We start from the raw sequence: 22,849 nt of genomic DNA on the forward strand, positions 1-22,849 counted from the left end.
AAACTTCTTATTCAGACACTTAATGTACTATTAGAAATAAAACCACTTACGTATTTGTTTATGTTTATTCAATCAATAAATTAGTTTATTGTAAATAAATGAAATTCTATCGTATTCTGTGAAATTTATTTCAAATAAGGACCTTTATGATTATTACGATTGCACACTCCACATTGTTTTGAGTGGCTTCTGTCTAACATAAATCAGTTATAAGCCATTCAAAGTACTCTCATTATATCGTTATTCCATATTTTCGTTTGTTGATTCGCTATCAACAATATTCCCATTGTTATCAAGTAGTATTATTACTTCAATTCAATTGTAGTTATAGAAAACATGTTTAGAGATCGATACAGCTTTGTCTACCGTTCAATTAAATATCTACATATGTTGAAATAAGGTGATCAACTATTTTTTGTTCAAAGAGAGTATAGGGATGTGAAATTAATGGAAAAGAATCGATTAAATAAATCGATTTTTATTTATTTAATATTAATCGATTTTATGTAATTGAATAATATATTTTTGCGAGGAAATATATTTTTTCTATTATTTAAAAATCTCATGTAGATTTTCATATTCCATATACTTCTAACATTATCATATTAACTATTTATTAGATTAAAAATCAAATAAAATGGTATAAATAAAAAATTAATCGATTCAAATCTAAAAATCGAAGCTAATGGTACTTTAATCTTTCAAGGTAAGGAATAAGGAAATGAAATATCATTATTTATACAAATTTTTATTACTTAAATATTACTTTTTATCGGAGTGGATTTTTTTTTTGCTAAATGCGCATGTCCGTCTAATAATGTAGCCAGATTTGAACAACTTTCATTTTGCATATTAATTTTGACTGTTAAGACGGCAAATAATGTTTTTACAGAAACTTGCGAATCACTGCTCAAATAATAATATAGCATAAGGAAATTTCTATTGAAACTTTTTGAAATAGAAATAGAAATAGAAAATCATTTATTCAAATAAACTTACATTGAAGCACTTTTGAATAGTCATTACATTTTTTTAATCTACCGCTCATTCGGAAAGCTGTCTCATCACAAGAAGAACGAGCAAGAAACTTGCGTGTTGCTCGTTTAAATAATTTTATTATTACTTTACATTTTTAAGTTTTCATGTGAGATATGTTCTGCTCTAAAATGCCGTAAGATTTCTATCAATCTTTTGTCAAGTTCTATTTTCTCGTCGTTCCATTTCTTTACTTTTCTCCATTTAAATATAAGTTCACTCTTACTACAAATTGTAATTTATATGTACAAGGTTGGAAGAAGTGATGTGCAGGACCCACATACGTGCGTTACTTTTACGCCTGCAGACTCTTGCCGTATGATATTTGCTGGCAGGAAACGAGCAGGCGTTAGTGATGTTTGTATGTGGGTACGCACATCAGGGATGTTAAGGAGATCCGTAACCGTTCCCGAAACTAGCGGATATCCGATATAAAAAAATATCCGTAACCGTAACCGAATCCGAAATAAGTTTCGGACAATATCAGATAGGGACGGAGCCTAATTGAGACACGTTATGTAACCATTTTATTAGCTATTTGTATTTTACTTTTGAAATTCCTTAAAAAAATATTATCCGAAACAAACGGATAATCCGAAATCGTTTCATATCCGTATCCGTATCCGTATCTGGTATAATAATCATTCCAGTATCCGAAAGCTATCCGTATCCGAAATTTCATATCCATAACATCCCTGATACACATCACACGACCTTCTCAATATACGAGTTAACGAGTGCAATTGTCTTTTAGTTATTTTGGTGGTTTTTCAAATTCTAAATAATCTGTGCTAATATAAAACACAAATGAGTATAAAATTATACAAATGAGTACTGTCAGAGTACAGGATTTTAAAATGAGTACGGTTTGCAAAAAAGAGTACGAAACTCAGTAAATGAGTATAGCTGGTCAGTAGTATGCTCAGAATAGTGTCCAAATTTGTTGATTTTAAATGTTTTAATAAATACATAGCGAATTTATTATTATCACGCAGCACAGTTGCCTGGTTACGAGGAACAATACAATAACTGGCATGTCTTTTTAAAACGTCTCAAATCCATCCGTAGCCCTTTCCCTACCTCTATTACTACTCTTCTTTTGTCCTATGATCCTATTATTTATAAAATTTTAGCTGAATTTATATATTACCATCCCCAGGGAATTCATTCTCACTCGCTGGAACCTAAGTGGTCTCGAACAGCGCGGTTTCAGAGGAGCTTCCTCCCGCGTACACTTAGGTTGTGGAATGAACTTCCTGCCGAGGTTTTCTCACGAGACTACAGCATAGGGTTCTTCAAGAAGGGTATATTAAGGTTTCTTAAGGGTCGGCAACGCGTATGTGACAAGTCTGGTGTTTCAGGCGTCTATAGCCTACGGTAACCATTTACCATCAGATGGGCCGTATGCCTGTTTGCCACCATAGTAGTATAAAAAAAAAATATTTAAATAGTATTAAAATTTAATGTAATGTGTTCTGTATTGTATATATATTATTTGTAAATATATATAACTCAAAGGTGACTGACTGACATAGTGATCTATCAACGCACAGCCCAAACCACTGGATGGATCGGGCTGAAATTTGGCATGCAGGTAGATGTTATGACGTAGGCATCCGCTAAGGACGGATTTTGATTAATTCCACCCCTAAGGGGATAAATTAACGCGAGCGAACCCGCGGGCAAAAGCTAGTCCTATATAATTTCCTAACCTAATCCTTATCCCTATTCCACAAAATTTTCGTTGCTAGATATAAATTAATGACGTTTCCCCGTTTTGTTTTTGGCGAAATACCCTAAAATCGGGGTGAATGCCATACCACAATAAAAAAAAATAGGCCTGTCATTCGAGACCGAATCGCCTCTTGTAAATATATTCCTTATGTATCTATTGTAAATACTTTGTTAATATATATATGTAAACAGTCACAACTTGGACTCATCATACCATCCTCTGCTGTTGCTACATGAACACATACAATACATAAATAAATATAACTCAATGGTGACTGACGTAGTGATCTATCAACGTACAGCCCAACTGCCCACTGGTCGGATCGGGCTGAAATTTTGGAATGCAGGTAGATGTTATGACGTAGTGATCCGCTAAGAAAGGATTTTGATTAATTCTACCCCCAAGGGGATAAAATAGGGGATGAAAGTTTGTATGAAACTTTGTCAATTTTAAACCGATCGGACTGAGACTTTGCATGCATAAAGCTACTATAATGTAGGCATCCACTAAGAAAGGATTTTGATAAATTCCACCCCTAAGGGGATAAATAAACGCGAGCGAAGCCGCAGGCAAAAGCTAGTACATAAATAATAGCGGTTCCAACTTAGCCGTTAAAAATAGTTTCCCTCTCTACCCGAGTCCTATCACATGATTTAGCAGTACCTAGAACCTATTGATAGGTTCTAGGTACTGCTAAATCATGAATGAATATACAAATTTCACAATTTACAAACACCTGGATAAAATCGTGGCATGCTACCAGTGTGAATATAAAAATTTTGTTTTTAAATTACACTCTGGCTGCCACAGAATAATAAAAAGGTCATTAAAATTGGGCACATTTACCTCAGCAGCCCCGCAGTCCTACCACCGTTTGCATAAGGTTGTTATTAGATTAATTTCAGGGTAGGCTCGTTAACGAAGTATGGCGACTAGATTGTTTACTGGCAGGTAAGAGATATTTTTTACAGTGTCTTGTTTTAGCTTCAATATATATAATATTCTATGTTTTGTTTGTAAAAAATATCAACTCTTGGACTGTTAAGCGGCTCGCATAATTTTATATTTCACTAGCTGTCCCGGCAAACGTTGTTTTGCCTTAAAATAAAAAAAAATTAAGGGTGGACTACCCCTAACATTTAGGGTGATGAAAAATAGATGTTGGCCGATTCTCAGACCTACTCAATACGCTCACAAAATTTAATGAGAATCGGTCAAGCCGTTTCGGAGGAGTATGGGAACGAAAACTGTGACACGAGAATTTTATATATAAGAAATAAATGAGAGGGACTGACTGAAAATCAGCGCTGTGCAGCGTACGTGTAAACGTAACGTTCACAGCATCAGCTGAGTCAGCTCCTTTTGCCCAGAATACGCAGTATGAGGTTTTTTTTCGGACTACTCTAATGCTGTTTGCCGCAGCTGGCCTTTACAGCTTCACTGGACGATAGGGGGCGAGTGCAGATGGCACTCCAAACCCGCGGAAAGACTTATGGAGCGGTTGGAGGCCAACTCCCGCCTAACGCATACGACTTTAGTCTGAGGGCACCACTAGGGGTTCGAACCTGGGTTCAGGCCGTCGATCATCACATCGATCCCGTTGTTGAATTGGATGGGGGGATCGATAATTGGGGGAACGGGGGAGCGCCCGGGCGCGAACAGGCGCCCGGTTGAATGCGCGATATGAGGTGTATGAGGTCGTCGTCTTCGCCGGCGAGGACGGTGTCGTGTGTGTGTATAAAAGTGTGGTCGGGGTGGGCAGTATGAGGTACTACTGTTGCTATTTTATACGTAGTTGAAGAGGTTTTTTTTATAGTTTTTGTTCAACCAACAGTGTACGAACTCAAATGTATATCTATCTTGTGTTCTGGCAATAAATAGATATTATTATTATTATTATCACTAACGTCTCACTCTCTCAGCTTTTGCTGGTTTTTTCCACAGTTATTATTGTTATTTTTTTATTATTATACAAATGAGTTTATAGAAAAGTTGCGAGGTAACAGATTGAGCTGGTATGGACATGTTATGCGGAGGAACGAGGATCATGTGTTATGGAAAGTGTATAATATGAATGTGTATGGATGTAAAGGGAGGGGACGTCCTAAGAAAAGATGGATGGATTGTGTGGAAGATGATATGAATAAAAGAAGAGTATGCTCAGATATGACGACCGATAGAGAGCAGTGGAAGAGAATGACATACTGCGGCGACCACAAATAGTGGTATAAAGGCAAGGCAATAATGAAATAAAAGAGTACTTCAACTAACTTTAGTAATTGATTAATTTGTAATGTCACGAAATATCGCATATAAATATGGCCTCAGGGCAGGTCAGAACATCTAGCGATGTCCTCAGACTAAAGTCGTATCAGTCAGGCGGGAGTTAAGGGAATTTAAAAGCACTCCCAACTCCGAACTGATGGTAGATTTGACATATCTATCTATATATGTGTTAGAATAGTAACAGTCAGTCGGCTATAAAATTAGCCCAAAATCCAGTCCGTCATAATCGAACTAAGCATATTTTATTTAAATTTATTTATTCAAATAACAAAGATCCAATTTGTTAGTAACAATAATTGTACTTAGCCTATGTTAATATATATAAATATACATATTATCATTTAAGTAACAATTTGGATCCAAAAACAAAGTATTGGGCTGTCAAATTTATTGCACAGCATATTTAGAATTCATTTTATCCGAGAAAAGATAGTGGAAGAGATAATCAATATACAGTTTGCTCCAACAGAAAAAATGTGGGCAGATATGCTTACCAAACCTCTATGCAATATAAAATTTAAAAATCGTTTAACGAATATAGGCATTGTATAACTTTTATTATTGTTAATCTCCAATCTCTTGTTTATTGTTTATATTGCTGTTACACTGTAGATTAAGTGGTGTATGTTTTTTTTATACTACTGTGGTGGCAAACAGGCAAACGGCCCATCTGATGGTAAATGATTACCGTAGACTATTGACGCCTGAAACACCAGGAGTGTCACGTGCGCGTTGCCGACCCTTAAGAAACCTTAATATACCCTTCTTGAAGAACCCCATGCTGTAGTCTCGTGAGAAAACCTCGGCAGGAAGTTCATTCCACAACCTAAGTGTACGCGGGAGGAAGCTCCTCTGAAACCGCGTTGTTCGAGACCACTTAGGTTCCAGCGTGTGAGAATGAAATCCCTGTCGACGGCGAGCAGTGCGATGGTAAAAGGTAACCGTCGGTATCATGTCGAACAATTCATCAGAACACAGTCCGTTGTATAATCGGTAGAACATACAAAGCGAAGCGAAGTCTCATCTCAAACTAAGTAGTTCGATACCACTAGAGAGATTGGGATCATCGACAATTCTCATAGCACGTTTCTGAACCGAGTAAGCTGGTATCCAGGTGCTCCTGCCCAAAGATGAGAGCAGTACTCCATGTGCGGCCGAACTTGAGACTTATATAAGAGGAGTCTCTGCTCCGCAGTGAAGTACCGCTACTAGTGTATGTAGATAATAATGTCTGGAAAGATTTCAGACTTTTTATATATATTTTGACATTAATTTAAATTTCTTACTTTATTGCTTTCCATCTATCTAACAATATGTCAAATCTAAGAAAAAAACAAGAAATAACAACAGACAAAATACAATGTTTATAAAAAGAATGGTAGACCAGCTGCCAGCAACATTTGCTGTTGGTGATCGATTCTTCTCAACCGTGCACCAAACTGACTTTTACCGTAATTAATCTCTGACACGTTTTCTTTGAAATAGAAATAGAAATAGAAATAATCTTTATTCAAATAAACTCATTACAAGCACTTTTGAATAGTCATATTTTGATTCTACCACTCATTCGGAATGCAGATTCATCACAAGAACAATGAGCAAGAAACTTGTGTGTTGCCCTTCTTAATAGACGTTTTTTTTATTTAAATAATTACAGTATAACAAGTAAGAGGCATGCGATAATCAACATAGAAGTCGCTACGCACTCATTATTAATGTAATCAGATAATATTGTCAGTGCTATAGATTTAAAGTTTTTCTATAAAAACATTATTATCGTTAACGAATTCTTCAATTTTATAGTAAGCTTTTTTGCAAAGGAACTGTTTTATTTGACATTTAAATCTTTTTTCTGGCAGATTTATAACAGACTCTGGTATTTTATTGTAAAACCTTACGCAATTGCCATAAAACGAATTACTAACTTTATCCAAACGACATTTAGGTAAAATCAGTTTGTTATTGTTACGTAAGCTTTTATTAGTGCAATCACTAACTCTTTTGAAACTGTCTATATTCCTTCTGGCATAGATGATATTTTCATAAATGTATTGAGAAGCAACGGTGAGGATATTTGATTCCTTAAAACACTCTCGCAATGACTCCCTGGAACCCATACCATAAATGGAGCGAATGGCCCTCTTTTGTAAAGTAAATATTGTATTTATATCAGCTGCTTTGCCCCATAACAAAATACCATACGACATAATGCTATGGAAATAGCTAAAATAGACAAGTTTAGCCGTTACCACGTCTGTTAATTTCTATTTATAGAGTCCGCTTCATCTCTAACTAGCACGACAGGTAATGATTTTTAACTGACTAACCTTTAAAAATATTTACTTTTATATAGTTTATACAATGTTTCTTTTTTGTGGAAATAAATATTATCATTATTATTTATGAAGTTAAAAACATTTTGACAGCAACATTTGTAATTTTTTTTGTTACATTCAGATTGCTGTACGCTCCTCTGTTCAGACTAATTACATTGCATTAATAACTGACCGTTATCTGCGAAATAATTTATCTGGATACAGTGAAGTTTTTATCTGTACCGACCATAAAATTTTCGGTATGATTTATTTGTTTCGTTAGTTTAATATCTGCGCAATTAATATTTTTAAATCTTTCTCTGCGTCAGAGATTTTTTTATTATGATTCCTTTCAGATTGATAGACTTTCTTTCTTACTTTTGCATACTGGTAATTGGACGATTTTGTTAAGTAATCTGCCGTTTTGTTTATGGCAACAACCTTTTGGTTTGTCTCGCCCTTACTTTCTTTTATACTACACTAGCTACTCGGCTCGGCTTCGCACGGATATACGTGTATTATATATATAAACCTTCCTCTAGAATCACTATATCTATTAAAAAAAAACGCTTCAAAATCCGTTACCTAGTTTTAAATTTAAAGATTTAAGCATACATAGGGACGGACAGACAGCGACAGCGACTTTGTTTTATTCTATGTAATGATACTACGGTGGCAAACAAGCATACGGCCCATCTGATGGTAAATGGTTATCGTAGCCTATGGACGCCTGAGACCAGGGGTGTTAAGTGCGCGTTGCTGACCTTTAATAAACCTTATATTATCTTGAAAAACCCCATGCTGTAGTTTCGTGAGAATTCCACAGTCTAAGTACTATTGCCACAGATAAGATAATATTTTTTTTTATAACACAGGGGACAAATGAGCATGCGTTTCACCTGATGGTAAGTGATTACCGCCGCCCATGAGCACCCGCAACACCAGGGGAATTGCAAGTACGTTGTCGGCCTTTTAAAAAGAATAATGTCTTTTCTTGAAGGTTTCAATATCGTATCGGTTCGGAAATAACATTGCTGGAAGGTGATTCCATAATGTGGTTGTGCGAGGCAAAAAGTTTCTAGAAAACCGCACTGTGGAGGACCGCCATTCATCCAGATGATCAAGATGGTATTTTTTACATTTACATATTATTATAAATTACATACATATGGTGATTGGCCTTTTTTTTTTTGTTAAGTAATCTGTCGGTTTCTTTGTTCGTTTGGTTAAACCTTCTAATCACTAAGACTTATTTTCTCTTATTAACTGTTTAACCAGTTGTTGTGTATTGAATGTTTTTTCTATTTTATTATTTCATTGAATTGGTGCTAATCGGTGGGTTGTATTCACACACTTAAACTTAAATTGTAAGTAAGAATAAATTATTTAAAAGAGCAACACGCAAGTTTCTTGCTCGTTCTTCTTGTGATGAAACAGCTTTCCGAATGAGCGGTAGATTAAAAAAAATGTTATGACTATTCAAAAGTGCTTAAATTAAGTTTATTTGAATAAATGATGTTCTATTACATTCTATTCTGGTTGTTTGTTTACGGTGACAACCTGTTGGTTTATAGTTTCGTAAAATCAGACTTTTAAGTATTTATATCTATGTATATTATTATTATCTATGTATATATATAAGTTGTCTAGTACCCGTAACATAAGCTTTGCTCAGCTTGGGATTAGATGGCGTTGCGTGAATGTCCAAGCTTATAAAAAAAAAAAAGAATAAATTTATATACATCATATCACGATGGCAGATATAGGCTATTAATTATTAAATGAAAAGGTACTTAGGTACATACTTTAAAAACTATTACTGTTAACCAGTTTATAAGTACAACCAATACTGGTTGTGTAGTATGTACTCTAGAATATTATTTTCATGCTGGTTTAAATAACAGTGAAATTGCGAGTTACAATTATAGAAAGACATTAGAATCGGCCCCCGGCTCTCATAAAATATGCACGAACATATCAAATCTTAAAACATGCTCATTAGCATAATGCTGTAAGTTTGGAATGCACTGAAATCTAAGCCAGCGTGAACGGTGGGGCGTACTTCCTAACTTACCACTCTAATTTGTGGGAAGCGATCAGTGCCGTAGCTACCTAGGGATTCGGCGGAGTAATGTCCCGGGGCCCTCATGCTTAGGGGGCCCTTGAATCCTTACCAGAAGGGCGTACTTCCTAACTCACCACTCTAATTTGTGGGGAGCGATCAGTGCCGTAGCTACCTAGGGGTTCGGCGGGGTAATGTCCCGGAGCCCTTGAATCCTTACCAGAAAATCTCGATTGAGCTGAACTTTTCAAAATTTTTCCCATTTTCAAAATAAATATGACATGTTACAACCCGACTTTATTTTTTTTTTCCCCATATTCGTCCATCTCCTTTTCAGTGATGGAACAGGCAAAGATCCTTAGACCGTACAGCCTAGTCTACGTTTAAACTTCTTCATATTTGAACAAGTGATATTATAGCAACCATTTGAAAGAAATTAGAAAGTTTTTTTTTCTTTTTTTATTTCTTCTTTATGGCTTGGCAATTCGAAAGTTATACCTTCGGAATTCCCGTAAATTCTTTTTGTGGGTTGGTAGTGTTGTCGATTTGACGGATAGCGATATGTGCGTTTTAATAAAATTGTAATGTAATAAACTGTAAAAATGCCCCATTTTTTATTTGCCCCAGGGCCCTTGGTTACCTAAGTACGTCACTGGGAGCGATTCTTCTGAGGATTAAACTAAGTATTTCCCTCAAGTTATATGGAATATGCTTTAACTTAATGGATACGGGTGCAGTTCACGGTTGAAAAACTGACTACTTTTTCACTATTTGTAGTGAAACTTCTATAATCCAGTTCATAATTTTTCATTCATCCGCGGGTCACACTATTGCTGGTAATAGAATAGAATAAAATAGAATAGAAAATCATTTATTCAAATAAACTTAATTTAAGCACTCTTAAATAGTCATTACAACTTGTTTTTTATCTACCACTCGTTCGGAAAGCTGACTCATCACAAGAAAAACGAGCAGGAAACTTGTGTGTTGCTCTTTTAAGTAATCCTTGTAAGTTTAGATTTATAAGTCGAAACGTGTGAATACAAACTACCAACCAGCACTAATTTATTTGGGTCAAATATAAATATACGATAAGATTAAATCAGTCGTAGTGATAAGAACAGACCAGTCCCTACAAGCAACACTCGTTGACGAGTATGACTGATGAGCCAGCCATCACTGGTGGCTGGTGGTCATACTATTCTCTCAAATTTGAATTTAAATGACTGTGTATTATTGTAAACATGTACAACATTTATTTGAAAAGAATACGAGCTGAGTTTCTTGTCAGTTCTTCTCATCTCGAAAACATTCCGAACTGACGGTAGATTTGACATATCATAAGAGTCTGTAATAAACCTACATGAATAAAGATATTTTGAATTTCAATTTCAATTTGCAGGCACTTATAAACCGACCCCTATGGACCTTATAGGCCTCCGGCGATTGGTTGCTTGGTAGAGTCATAGTTTTCGACAGAAACATAGAATCTCCGGCCAGAGAGCAAAAGACGGTGTATTAGCATTTTTCGGTCATGAAAAAACAAATATGAATAATATCAAATATATTGTATCTTTATCATCTTTACATAGTATAAAACAAAGTCGCTGTCGCTGTCTGTCCGTCCGTGCGCTTAAATTTTTAAAATTACGCAACGCATTTTGAAGCGGTTTTTTTTATGATAGTGTGATTCACCCGTGACCTGTGTGAAGCCGGGACGAGTAGCTAGTATACTATAAAATCAAGTCGATTCTGCTGAATGCTCTTTTTGGTCTTTTAAACTACGCAACGGATTTTAATGCAGGTTTTAGCAACAAATAGTGTAATTCATGAGGAATGTTTATATGTATAATACGTGTACAGTTACACACGTACGAAGCCGGGGCAGGTTAATATAAGCACTGATATAAGTATAAGTATCACTGCTTCGATTGTAGTTCAAAAAACAATCATTATCATATTTTAATAAAACAACCTGCTAAAGTGGGCACCTAATTATGTGATTTATTTTTAGCAAGCAGCGCAGTTACTTCGCATTGTGTATTAGTTATTATTAATAATTAAAAAAACAAATTAGAAAAATAAAGTGTTTTTTTTTTAATTTTATATTTTAAAACTTAAAATAAAAAAAAAAACACCGCATCAGTAGACCGACCCACGCATTTTAGATAAAATAGATACCACCCTGTACTGTGAACATTCAATAAATTTTAGTTTTAAGCTGTGAATAATGAGAAAAACATTTTTTTATTCATTACAAAATTCTGTTCGGCGAACTATTTAAAACTCTCAACATATCTATAAAAAAATAATACGGGTTTAAATGTTATTCGCAGATAAATTAGATTTAATCCTAGTGAAAATCGACTTATAGATATTATTTTAAGTACGGGCAACCCTTCACGTCAGTGTTGTTATGACGTAACCATGTTAGAAGTCAATGTCATTATGATGCACGCAGACGTCAACTTCTGTGCGCCATATGTAGCGTATTTTTGCCATTTTGGCAATATTTTTATACGATACAAAAAACAATGCCTGAACATGACAGATGTTATTAAAATTAGCAAATTTTTAAACACTTATTGACATGATTTTCGAGGTCTAACAGTAAGGAAAATGGAAAAAATTGAGATATTATTAAACGAAAATGTATGTTCTACTGCTGCATGCCTTTTAGATTTGGTTATTTATTTTTCGACTAATACTTTATGTATTAACTTAATTAGAAAACTATTGCGTTTTTAATTTGAATTAGAAGTAACATTTATTATCCATTATCTAGCAAGTGTACATAAACATGACTATCTACATCTGTTTTCTAAATATATAAATAAACGCATTAAAAATAAATACTATTTTTTTAACACTAAATATTATTCTTACAAATTATACTTACTAAAAATGTCCGCTACTTCCTGCAATAAATATATGAATTTACCCGAAAATAAAAACCAAATTGGCAACACTGAGCGTGTTTTAAAAAAATGTCTTCTTTCTCTTGACTTTGTTCTTGAAGAACGTATCGGCATAACACGTTTCGTGTCAAATACGACTTAAAAGTAAGTTTTTATTTAAAAATATTATTTTAACTGTATTATACAATTACCATTGCATTGATTACTGGCATTTTAATTTAATAATGTTATTAGAAAGTAATAGATAAACTTGGATATAAAATGTGTATGTCCAACTTGGACACATATCCATTCACTTTGTAATATTTACTCATTGATATCTGTATATATGTAACATTGAAATATGTTCATATGGTTGTGTATTTGCTGTACAAGCATTTAATTTTTAATACTAAGCTCCCAAAACCGCCAATGTCGTACATAACCTCAATGTCAACACATTGTTTTGAACAAGTTTACAACGTTTTAATTATAAACTTTGCAGTGATTTTACTTAGTCTTAGTCTAATTTAAATCATGATTTGAACATAATTTATAAATTCCATGCATTCAAAGTATAATATATATAAGCTTTAAATTTATATAAATATGTACATATTTTCGTGTGTAATGTTGTTCATATAACACATTGCTAGTTTTGTCTAAGTTAACCATATTTCATATAATTATTCAAAACCTTATTGTACTAGCTGCAATTTTGTAATATTTGAATATGTAAGTCTTTATTTTTAATAAGTAATTGTTTATTTAAAACAAAAATAGGTTATAGTATATAGATACATAACAACCTTATGCTTTTGTGTTGATATGTATTTAAATATAATACAAAACAAATGAACATCCCTTTGTGACTGCTGTACCAGATGGAATATGTTTGTATCTTAGTAAAATTTTGGTTTGTTATCGTTGTTACTTTCATCATAGTCAGAAATATAGTGTTTTGTATCTACCAAGTTTGAAGTCACAATCTTTGGCATCGATCTGGCTTATAAACTACTAGGTCATGGTATATATTACTGCTATTAATTACTTAGTTGTTTAATTATTTCAACTTCAAAAGATGTGTTGCCATTAAAACGGTTTTGGTTTGAAAGAATAGAAAATAATAGAATAGAAAATTATTTATTCAAATAAACTTACATTGAAGCATTTTTGAATAGTCATTCCATTTTTTTAATCTACCGCTCATTCGGAAAGCTGTCTCATCACAAGGAGAATGAACAAGAAACTTGCGTACTTTACATTTTTAAGTTTAAGTGTGTGAATACAAACCACCAATTAGCACTAATTCAATTTAATACTCAAATAGAAAAAATATTGAATATATAATCAACTGGTTAAACAATTAATAACAGGAAATCAGTCATAGTGATTAAAGCAGACCAGTCCCTACAAGCAGCACCCGTTCATGAATATGAAAGACGATAATACAGGGTACAAAGAATTTGGTTAAAGATTCTACTAAATTATTTATTTTTGTCTAGTACTAAATATACTTTATATTATTTAAGAGTTAATGTGCCATTTGAATGGTGTGAGAAGTATTTCAATCAGTAGAGAATCGAACCGGTGACCCTCGGAAAGTAAGGCAATGTGCTAAACTGCTATGACTGAGTCTGTCAATGAATTATTTTTTTTTGTTTATAAAAAAAGCAGGTAAAAGATTCCTCCATCTTCTGCCAACCCTCTATCCATGACAGTTGGCATCCAGTCTATTTCTGCTGGTTTTATGTCATCTGCCCATCTTTTTTTCTGCCTCCTTTGTTATCTATCAATGAATAAATATCTATAAATGTGCAGATTTTTAAAAATAAATAAAAAAAAATACTCACTCAGAAAACTGCCGTGATGTGTCTGCACTCCAAATGCAGGGTAATGCAAGGTGTCATCCTACCAGTGTCACCAGAACTTTGTTTATTTTATGTTTCAGTGTGTAGTTATGTTTGATGCTTATTTATATATGGTATTAAGTCGTAAATGTTTACTCTGTGCTATTCGCCTAGGTCTATGTATGTGAATATGAAGGTATCCGCAGAAAACCAATCGTCGTGGCACCCCATCACGACACATGCTGAGCGGAGATCTATTTGGTACTGTAAAATTAATATAAACCGATAAAATGTAAATTAAAATTTAAAAATTATTTTGAGTGTACCAAATAAGCAATTTTCTTTCTTTCTTTAAATATGTGTGCTAAGAAGAGATACAGAAAGCCTGTGGAAGATATAAACACAGATTAGCCGGCCATAAGAACCAGTTAGCTTCAAAACTACTGGATATAAATAACTGTCCATCTAGATTAAAAAGAGCTCGCCTTGCCAACATCTAAAGAAAGTAAATGAGATGGCACCTTACTGGAGGGGCCTCATCTCAAAAAGCCAATAACTTCAAAAAATCTGATTATAGCCGGAAGGGCTGATCGCAGATAGAGAGAGAGAAAAAAAAAAAAAAAAAATGTGTGCTAACAATTATTCTATTTATATTTTCAGAATGCGTTACGTGGCCGCGTATTTACTGGCTGTGCTGGGTGGGAAGGCGGCCCCAGTCGCCGCTGACGTGGAGAAGATCCTCAGCTCAGTGGGCATTGAAGCCGACGCGGAGAAACTTAAGAAAGTTATTGCCGAGCTCAATGGCAAGAGTGTGGAGGAGCTGATCGCGCAGGGTATGTACCACCACTGGTGGAGATTACTGTAGGCTGGTAGGGAATATGGTCTTTTATTGAAGAAAACTAACATACCATAATAATTGTTTATTTTAATTGATGATAATGGAATAGTGCACCTGCCTATGCTAATGGTTTTCGCTGACAGGGCACCAGTTGAAGACAATAATAATCTCAAGACAATTCACACAGTGCCATCTTGTCGCAAGTTAAGCTAGCTAAAGTTCAGGTGAATTAACTCATCCTGAGAAATTCACCAGGTATATATTACAATAGTTTCCAGATAAACCGCTTGGAGGTCAACCTGAATGTACCATACGTTGCTAGCAATGGGGAATAGTCCACATTACTGATGATCTCTCTCTGACTCTTTCCTCTTCTAACATTGTATTGTTTAAAACCTCTCTTAAAACCTCTGGCTGACTTCGTGGCTATAAGTCAGAATAGTACACCACTACAACATCCATCCCCTACTAACAACTATCAATGTTGTGTCTTCACTATGATTAAAAATAACCTTATATTAAAACCTGTAATTATTCATAAACTTTATTTTTCACTAGTTGTGCCTATGGTTTTACCTGCATTAAATTCCAATATAAAATATAACTTTTAAATTATTCTGATGCATAGGCTATATTACTGTAAAGTTGCATCAAAATCCGTTCAGTAGTTTTTGCGTTCATAACATTTATAATATTATTAAGATAATGCAATGATGATATATCAAATTACACCATCTTTCGTCTGAATGACCTTGCTGCATAAACACCTAAACTGACAGTACATATGTAAAAAAACTTGCCATTACTTTTAAGATCACACTAAACCCTCATTTTCCTCATGTATCAGGTCGTGAGAAGCTGTCTTCGATGCCTGTGGGTGGTGGAGCACCAGCAGCAGCTGGCGCCGCGCCTGCAGCCGCCGCTGCTGAGGAAAAGAAAGGTATGAAATGCTAACTAATGGTGGCTGTACAAACCTAAGCCTGTACAAAAATGTATAGATTTTGCCAAACTATACAATATAATATAATAATCTCAGGACAATTCACACAGCGCCATCTAGATCCAAGTTAAGCTAGCTAAAGCTTGTGTTATGGGTACTAGACCACTGATACTAGTACATAGATAATTTTGTTTTCATAAATACATACATATTATACATAGAAAATACCCAGACAGATACAAACAAATAATTTTTTTTTGTAAATAAATACATATTATACGTAGAAAACACCCAGACCGATACAAACAATCATACGCATGAATGCAAATGTTTGTGCCGTGCGAGGAATCGAACCCGCGACCATCGGACCTGAGGTCGTCAAACTGAAGAGGAAACGCCATCTATATGTGTTATAACCACTCATGCATGAACGTAATATCTCCTTTGGAAAGTATACACTCTATCCTGAGGAGATAAAAACCATTGCTCCTAAGAATATCCTTCAATTCTTGTCCCAGATGGGTCTAGGTAGTGAACTTTGAAAAAGAGCAAGCACAGATCTAGTGAGGTTACAAAGCTACAAGTCCAATATACCATTACCTATGGCCTCATTAGGTATCCAAAATTTTGAATAATAATTCATTGTCATAAACAATTTCCCTCAGATGAACAATTAAACATATTATTAGGTACTTAATTTATTTCTAGTAGTTTTACGTATTATGGAATGATGATTTTTACATTCACCATCTTTCGACTGACTGTCAGTGATGTGTTCACAACATATCTGATTTATCTTACTACCATCTTCTCTATTCAACTGTATAATGTCTGTTTAATAACATGCTACGTCATTTCCTATTGCAGAAGAGAAGGAAACCAAGAAGGAAGAGTCTGAATCAGAAGATGAGGACATGGGCTTCGGTCTCTTCGATTAAATGCATTTTTAAAGGTAAACACTTTTATCATTGTATATTTTATTATCAGACCTGATTTCTCTAAAGACCACAGCATGGGGTTGTTCATGAAGAACCCCTAAAATGGGTTTTTCAGGCTTCTTAAGGGTTGGCAACGCGCACTTGACACCTGGTTTTCAGGCATCCATAGGATAAGGTAACCAGTTACTGTCAGATGTGCCGTAGGCTTGATGCCATCTACTTAATATAATAAGCCTCTGTGATAACAGGAGCGGTGGTGAGAGTAAACACACACAGTAGGGTGTAACTTGTATATTAACTGTTACATCTTGAATTACTCTAGCTTACACTAATTACATAAACTATATATATGAGCTACTGCGTGACCTACGTGTCGTTAGTTAAAACGTACACTCGCACAATCTACTATCGAACATGCTGATTTGCATCACTATATCACACCTCAATTGTGTCTTTTTTTTTGACTACTCTAATGCTGTTAGCCGCAGCTGGCCTTTACAGCTTCACCGGACGATAGGGGGCGAGTGCAGATGGCACTCCAAACCCGCGGAAGGACTTATGGAGCGGCTGAAGGCCAACTCCCGCCTGACGGATACGACTTTAGTCTGAGGGCACCACTAGGGGTTCGAACCTCGGCTCAGGCCGTCGTAATATCGATCCCCGTTTGAATTGGATAGGGAATCGGTTAGAGGTATAAAAAAAAGATTATCGGAACATCCGAACTCAAAAACTTTACCTCTACCTCTTATATTATTGTGCTGTTCAAATTCCATGTAGATTTAGTTACTCAACCAGTTGGTTGTGTATTTAATATTTTGATTAACGAATCGGAGCTATTTGGTAGTTTGTACTTTAACATTTTGAAGTTGAAATGTGAGAAACATTTCAACTTAAAAATGTAAAGTTACATTTTTTTTAAATGACATCACGTCAATTTCGTGCTTGCTCTTGTGATGAGTTAGCTGTACGAATCAGTGGTAGATTAAAAAAATATATAACTATTTAAAAGTGTCTAAGTAGGTTAAGTTTATATGAATTCGAATGTCAGAACAAGTTTTATGATGAGAAAATGTTTGATACATCAAATACTAATTAAATAATTTTAATTATAAAATCGGTATCAAAAATTTTTTTTTTTTATAATTATTAATGTGAATGTATGTTTGTTTGTCCCCAGTGTACGCGGCATGCGCGGTTATTCCAGTTTGGTGTAAGCGTAACCTGACGGCAATTATGTTTCTGTGAAATATATTTGCGGAAAATTTTACTTATTGTTTCATTTACAAAATTCCCAAAAAAAAATTATAAACTTCAAATCAAATCTAAAATCATTCATGTAAGGTAAAGGGCCATATTATGAAACACCTTTTGAGTAGGAGTTGAATATTTTACATTGTTTAAAAAAAATAGAGTTGAAACATTGAATTTTTCTAAGTTAATAGTTTGCCTGATATCTACTGAAGTGATAATAATTATTATCAAGTGAGTTTTAGTTGAAAATGCTAATAAATTGAATAAAATAACAGACAAGTACATACGGCCGTATTTATGAAACAGTCTAAAGCAACACGTACGGGTGTTTGAATGTCCCAAATTATGGAACTCAAAATGAACTGAAGTCTCGCATTAAAAACATTTTTCAGTTACTAATTTATTTATTCATAGTATCAAAAGTTTTATTACTAATTATTAATACAGTTAGATTTAAAAATTATACGAATAAACAAGCAATAAATAAATATTCACTTACAAAGTAAGTATGACAAAAACAGTTTCAAATCTTAGCATTAATAAACAAGATATAAAAACCAAATATACATTAAATTAAACCAAAAATTCAACTATTTCATTTCTTCTTTGATCCTTTGTAGTAATGCGTTCTCTAGTAGCTTTTTCCGTTCATCAGATATCACTTTTTTCTCATTTAGTAATTGTTTTGTTTTATGTAGCTTTTCTTCTTTAGTTTTACGATCAGTTTCTTTTTTTAGTCATATTGCATTCATTGATCAGATGTGCCAGCAGAAGGTAGTTTGAGTTTACCTGATGACTCAGCTTTAATCTATTTTTTTTGACTTCAAATTCAACTCAAATATTAATTCATCACCAACATTATGCTTTTATATAGTTAAATTTAGTCAATTTAAATTACTACTTTCATAAATACCAGAATGAGCTTCAGTAACCATATCTAAGGTTCATTTTATACTATAATTTCATACAGTAATTACCTCAGGAATGGCTGCTTTGTTGAGACTGGGTACTGGTATTTATCAGAGGAGAATATTTATTAGAAGAATGACAATCATTGTTAAGTGTCATGTAATCATTAGTTTTATCATTCGACTTGATTATTAATCAAATTATTTTCTTACTGTTCTGTTCTTTCACTAAAAATTCAAATTTATATATCTTTGACAGTTAGTTTATTTATTTCAGGAAAACCAACCAATATCAAATTATAAAAATTATACCAAACAATCAAAAATAAAAATAACAATATAAAATAAATCTATAGAATAAAGATATCAAATTCTATAAAAAAAATGTATCTACCTACAAAAATTATTAATTTAAAAACATCTATAAAAATGTGATATGTAGGTGCTTCGTAAAAATTTTGAATTAAATAAAGTGTTATTAATTTTTTCAGGCAGGTTTTCCACTTAAGTATATGTTTTAATTAATATAAAACAATATTTATCATCCAGCTTATTCATTTTTGAGGTTAATTTTTCATTTTCATAGAATTTTACAATCTATGTACATATTTAAATGCAAATTTTTAGAAATATAATCTGTTCTAACGTAAATTGCTTTGTTGTAATTAATTAACAATGATTAACACGAAATTAACTAAATATTGTATGTTTCATAATTACGGACAACTAAGAAAATCGAATGTGAGGGGGATGTGGAACACTGAATATACTGTTCCATAAATACGGTCTGTTTAGAAATTTTTGGCAATTATGAAACACCTAAATAAAAAATAAATACCTTATTAAAGTACTTTAAATTCATTATCAATCAATAGATAATATGTCAAACTTTTGATTGACATGTTTCAAGTATTTTTGTATCATTGACAAATATTTCAAATTGTTAAAACAATTGTGATGACACGTGTCATTCTCTAACTCTAAAAGACAGTCTTTTTTCATGCAACCTGACACGGGCATTTCATCTATTTTTTTTCTATACATTTTAAGGTGTTTACAAAAATAAATTAATTTAATCAATAAATAGGTTATTAAAGATCATAAAGATAATATTATAAATACTGAATACGTTAGAAATTATTTGTAATTCGGATTTTTATCACTTGTTTCATAAAAGTACAATGTTCCATAATATGGCCCTTTACCTTAGGACATTTTACCCGCTTTCATTCATTCATTCATAATTTAAGAGCTACGCTCTTGTCGGTGGAGCTCTCGCCACTTTCCGCGATCTTCCATCATGCTCTTTAATTCTTGATACGACACGACTCCCATTTTGTCCTCAATTTGTTTGATGTAGCTATTCCTTGGTCTTCCCCTCCCCCTCTTTCCTTCTATTTTCCCCTCAATAATAATTTTCATGAAATCATCGTGCCGTATCAAGTGTCCTAACATTTTTCCTCGTCTATTTTCTATTGTGTTCAATATCTGCCTTTTTTCTTTTACCGCTTTAGCCGCTTATGAACGTCAAATTGTTTTGTATTATAATTTTTCTCTACCGTCCAGTTCCGTACAGATTCAATTGAGAACTGGCAAGAAACTCAACTAATTTTTTTTTAAAAGCCACTTAATTTACAATGTTTATTTATATAGGTGTTTATGTCTAACATTAAACGAAAATCTCATCCATGAACAACTATTATTATGCGCGCTCGTCATTCAAGTAATCGTTTAGTGAGTAATAGGCTTTGCTAAGTAAATGTGATTTAACAGATGTTTTGAATTTATTTAAAGGTAATTTAAATTATCGTCCATAAAAAAATTAATAATCCATAAAAAAATATCTACAAAGTATAGGCAATAAGTAATAAATGATAACCTGCAGTTTAGATAAGCAAAATCCAAATAATCTGAGTTTAATTTACAAAAGTCACTATCTTAATCAGAGATCATAAACTGTAATCTTTTATTTTTTAATTTATGCCAGCCATATCAGAGATTAGCCGGAACAAACAGACAGACAAAAAATGTTATGTTGTTGTATGTACCGTATTTATATTCATATGCATGTAGTAAAACCGGTTATTTCAATATTACAAACAGACTCCAATTTTATTTACATGTATAGATTAGTTCTGAGGTTACAAACATTAAAAATACAGCTGTATTGTAAGTATTTGTCGATAACTTAAATAAATAAACAAAATAAATAACCCTGGACAATTAACACAGCGCCATTTAGCCCCAGAGTAAGCACAGCTTGTGTGTAATGTGTAAGTGAGTACTAGAAAACTGATATAAATACCTGGATTTTTTTTGTAAATTCATAGAAAACACCCAGACCGATACAAACAATCATACTCATGAATATAAATTTATTGCACCGTGCGAGGAATCGAACCCGCGACCATCGGAAGTATAGCAGTGTGCTAATCCGTAACACCGCCGAGGCCGTCATTAAAAAAATATCTACCTATTTACCTAACAACGAGGGATATAATAAAAAAAAAATTATTTTTAATTATAAACTTTATTTAGATATTTATTTTTTTATAAAGCATTCACTTGTACGCCATTCCGTTATCAACTGTATATATGGATCCCGTAATACCTTTCGCTTTATCATTTGCCAGAAACAGAATAGTATCAGCAATTTCTTCTGGCTCTGATATCCTTCCAAATGCATTTATATTTATTTTGCCTGTACGGGGCATTTGTCGTCCTAAATGCTCTGCTATACGAGTCTTCACCGCTCCCGGCCGGACAGCATTCACTCTAACCCCAGAAGGAGCTAATTCCAACGCGGTACCTCTTGTAAAGTGTTCCAGTCCAGCTTTAGAGACAGCATACGCAGCATTTTCTGGATTCATAACAATCACTGCATTAACACTGGAAACATTAACTATATTGCCTTTACTCTTCACCAGATAGGGTACAGCCAGTGTTGTTAATAAAACAACAGATCTTAAATTTATATTCATAATTTCGTTGTACGTCTGCATGATACTGCCATCTAAAACGGAGCCCATTCTTAAGATGCCAGCACAATTGACAAGGATATCAAGTTTGTTGAATTTTTTTATTGTTTCACCAATTATCTTTTGAGCATCTTCATCTTTGGACACGTCGGCTGTGACCAATAGTGGCTCAATGATGGTTTGTGTACATTGTTCACGTACACTCTTCAGTCTGGACTCATCTCTATCTACCAGGACTACGCCTGCACCTTCCTTAGCAAACTGTACCGCAGTGGCTGCCCCAATACCAGACCCAGCGCCGGTCACAATCACAATTTTGTTCTTAAAACTCATTTCTATAGGAATCTTTAAAGTACTCACCACTTACTGCCCCTTCAATAACAATATAGATTGTTTATATACCCAAATAAACGGCTTGGATTATCGGAACCCTATTTGTCACTAGCCTTATCTTTAGAAATAATAAAATCATAAAATCGTGACGTGGTAAAAACTGTTTGTTGGTCTGTTTATGTGTTAAGATTTTATGCAAAATTGGCTTTAGGAATTTGGAGGAAATTTTCAGAAAATATTTTGCAACCATTGGTTAAAACTGAGAAACTCCCAAAGGGGAGTAGTTTATGAATACACTATTTGGAATTTTATTAATGAAAAAAGGGGTAGCGTTGTAAACATGCCTGATTTATTACTAACTTAACGCTATGTAATATTTAAAGAAATAGATGAAATTCTTTATTAAAAAAATTTAAGTCATATTTTGATTGTACCACTCATTCGGAATGCAGATTCATCACAAGAAGAATGAGCAAGAAACTT

General features: G+C 33.7%; 2 protein-coding genes across 2 annotated transcripts; one reads left to right on the forward strand and one right to left on the reverse strand.

The window, feature by feature from the left end:
• Positions 1-12,398: 12,398 nt before the first annotated feature.
• LOC131842389 (large ribosomal subunit protein P2) lies at positions 12,399-18,163 on the forward strand. Its single transcript, XM_059190924.1, has 5 exons — positions 12,399-12,495; positions 14,841-15,013; positions 15,866-15,958; positions 16,826-16,910; positions 18,074-18,163. The coding sequence occupies exons 2-4, from the start codon at positions 14,842-14,844 to the stop codon at positions 16,894-16,896; spliced, it is 336 nt and encodes a 111-aa protein (XP_059046907.1). The 5' UTR covers positions 12,399-12,495; position 14,841; the 3' UTR covers positions 16,897-16,910; positions 18,074-18,163.
• Positions 18,164-21,616: 3,453 nt separating this feature from the next.
• Positions 21,617-22,366, reverse strand: LOC131842409 (3-oxoacyl-[acyl-carrier-protein] reductase FabG-like). Its single transcript, XM_059190944.1, has one exon. The coding sequence runs from the start codon at positions 22,364-22,366 to the stop codon at positions 21,617-21,619; it is 750 nt and encodes a 249-aa protein (XP_059046927.1).
• Between the last annotated feature and the right edge of the window lie 483 nt (positions 22,367-22,849).

Source organism: Achroia grisella, unplaced genomic scaffold (genome assembly GCF_030625045.1).
Source record: "Achroia grisella isolate CSIRO2021 unplaced genomic scaffold, CSIRO_AGI_Agris_v1 utg2172, whole genome shotgun sequence".
NCBI lineage: Eukaryota > Metazoa > Arthropoda > Insecta > Lepidoptera > Pyralidae > Achroia > Achroia grisella.

Coding starts and splice junctions, on each gene's coding strand:
- LOC131842389 (XM_059190924.1), top strand. CDS start 14,842: ATGCGTTACGTGGCCGCGTATTTACTGGCTGTGCTGGGTGGGAAGGCG. Junction 15,014..15,865: donor GGAGGAGCTGATCGCGCAGG/GTATGTACCACC, acceptor CTCATGTATCAG/GTCGTGAGAAGCTGTCTTCG. Junction 15,959..16,825: donor CGCTGCTGAGGAAAAGAAAG/GTATGAAATGCT, acceptor TTCCTATTGCAG/AAGAGAAGGAAACCAAGAAG.
- LOC131842409 (XM_059190944.1), bottom strand. CDS start 22,366: ATGAGTTTTAAGAACAAAATTGTGATTGTGACCGGCGCTGGGTCTGGT.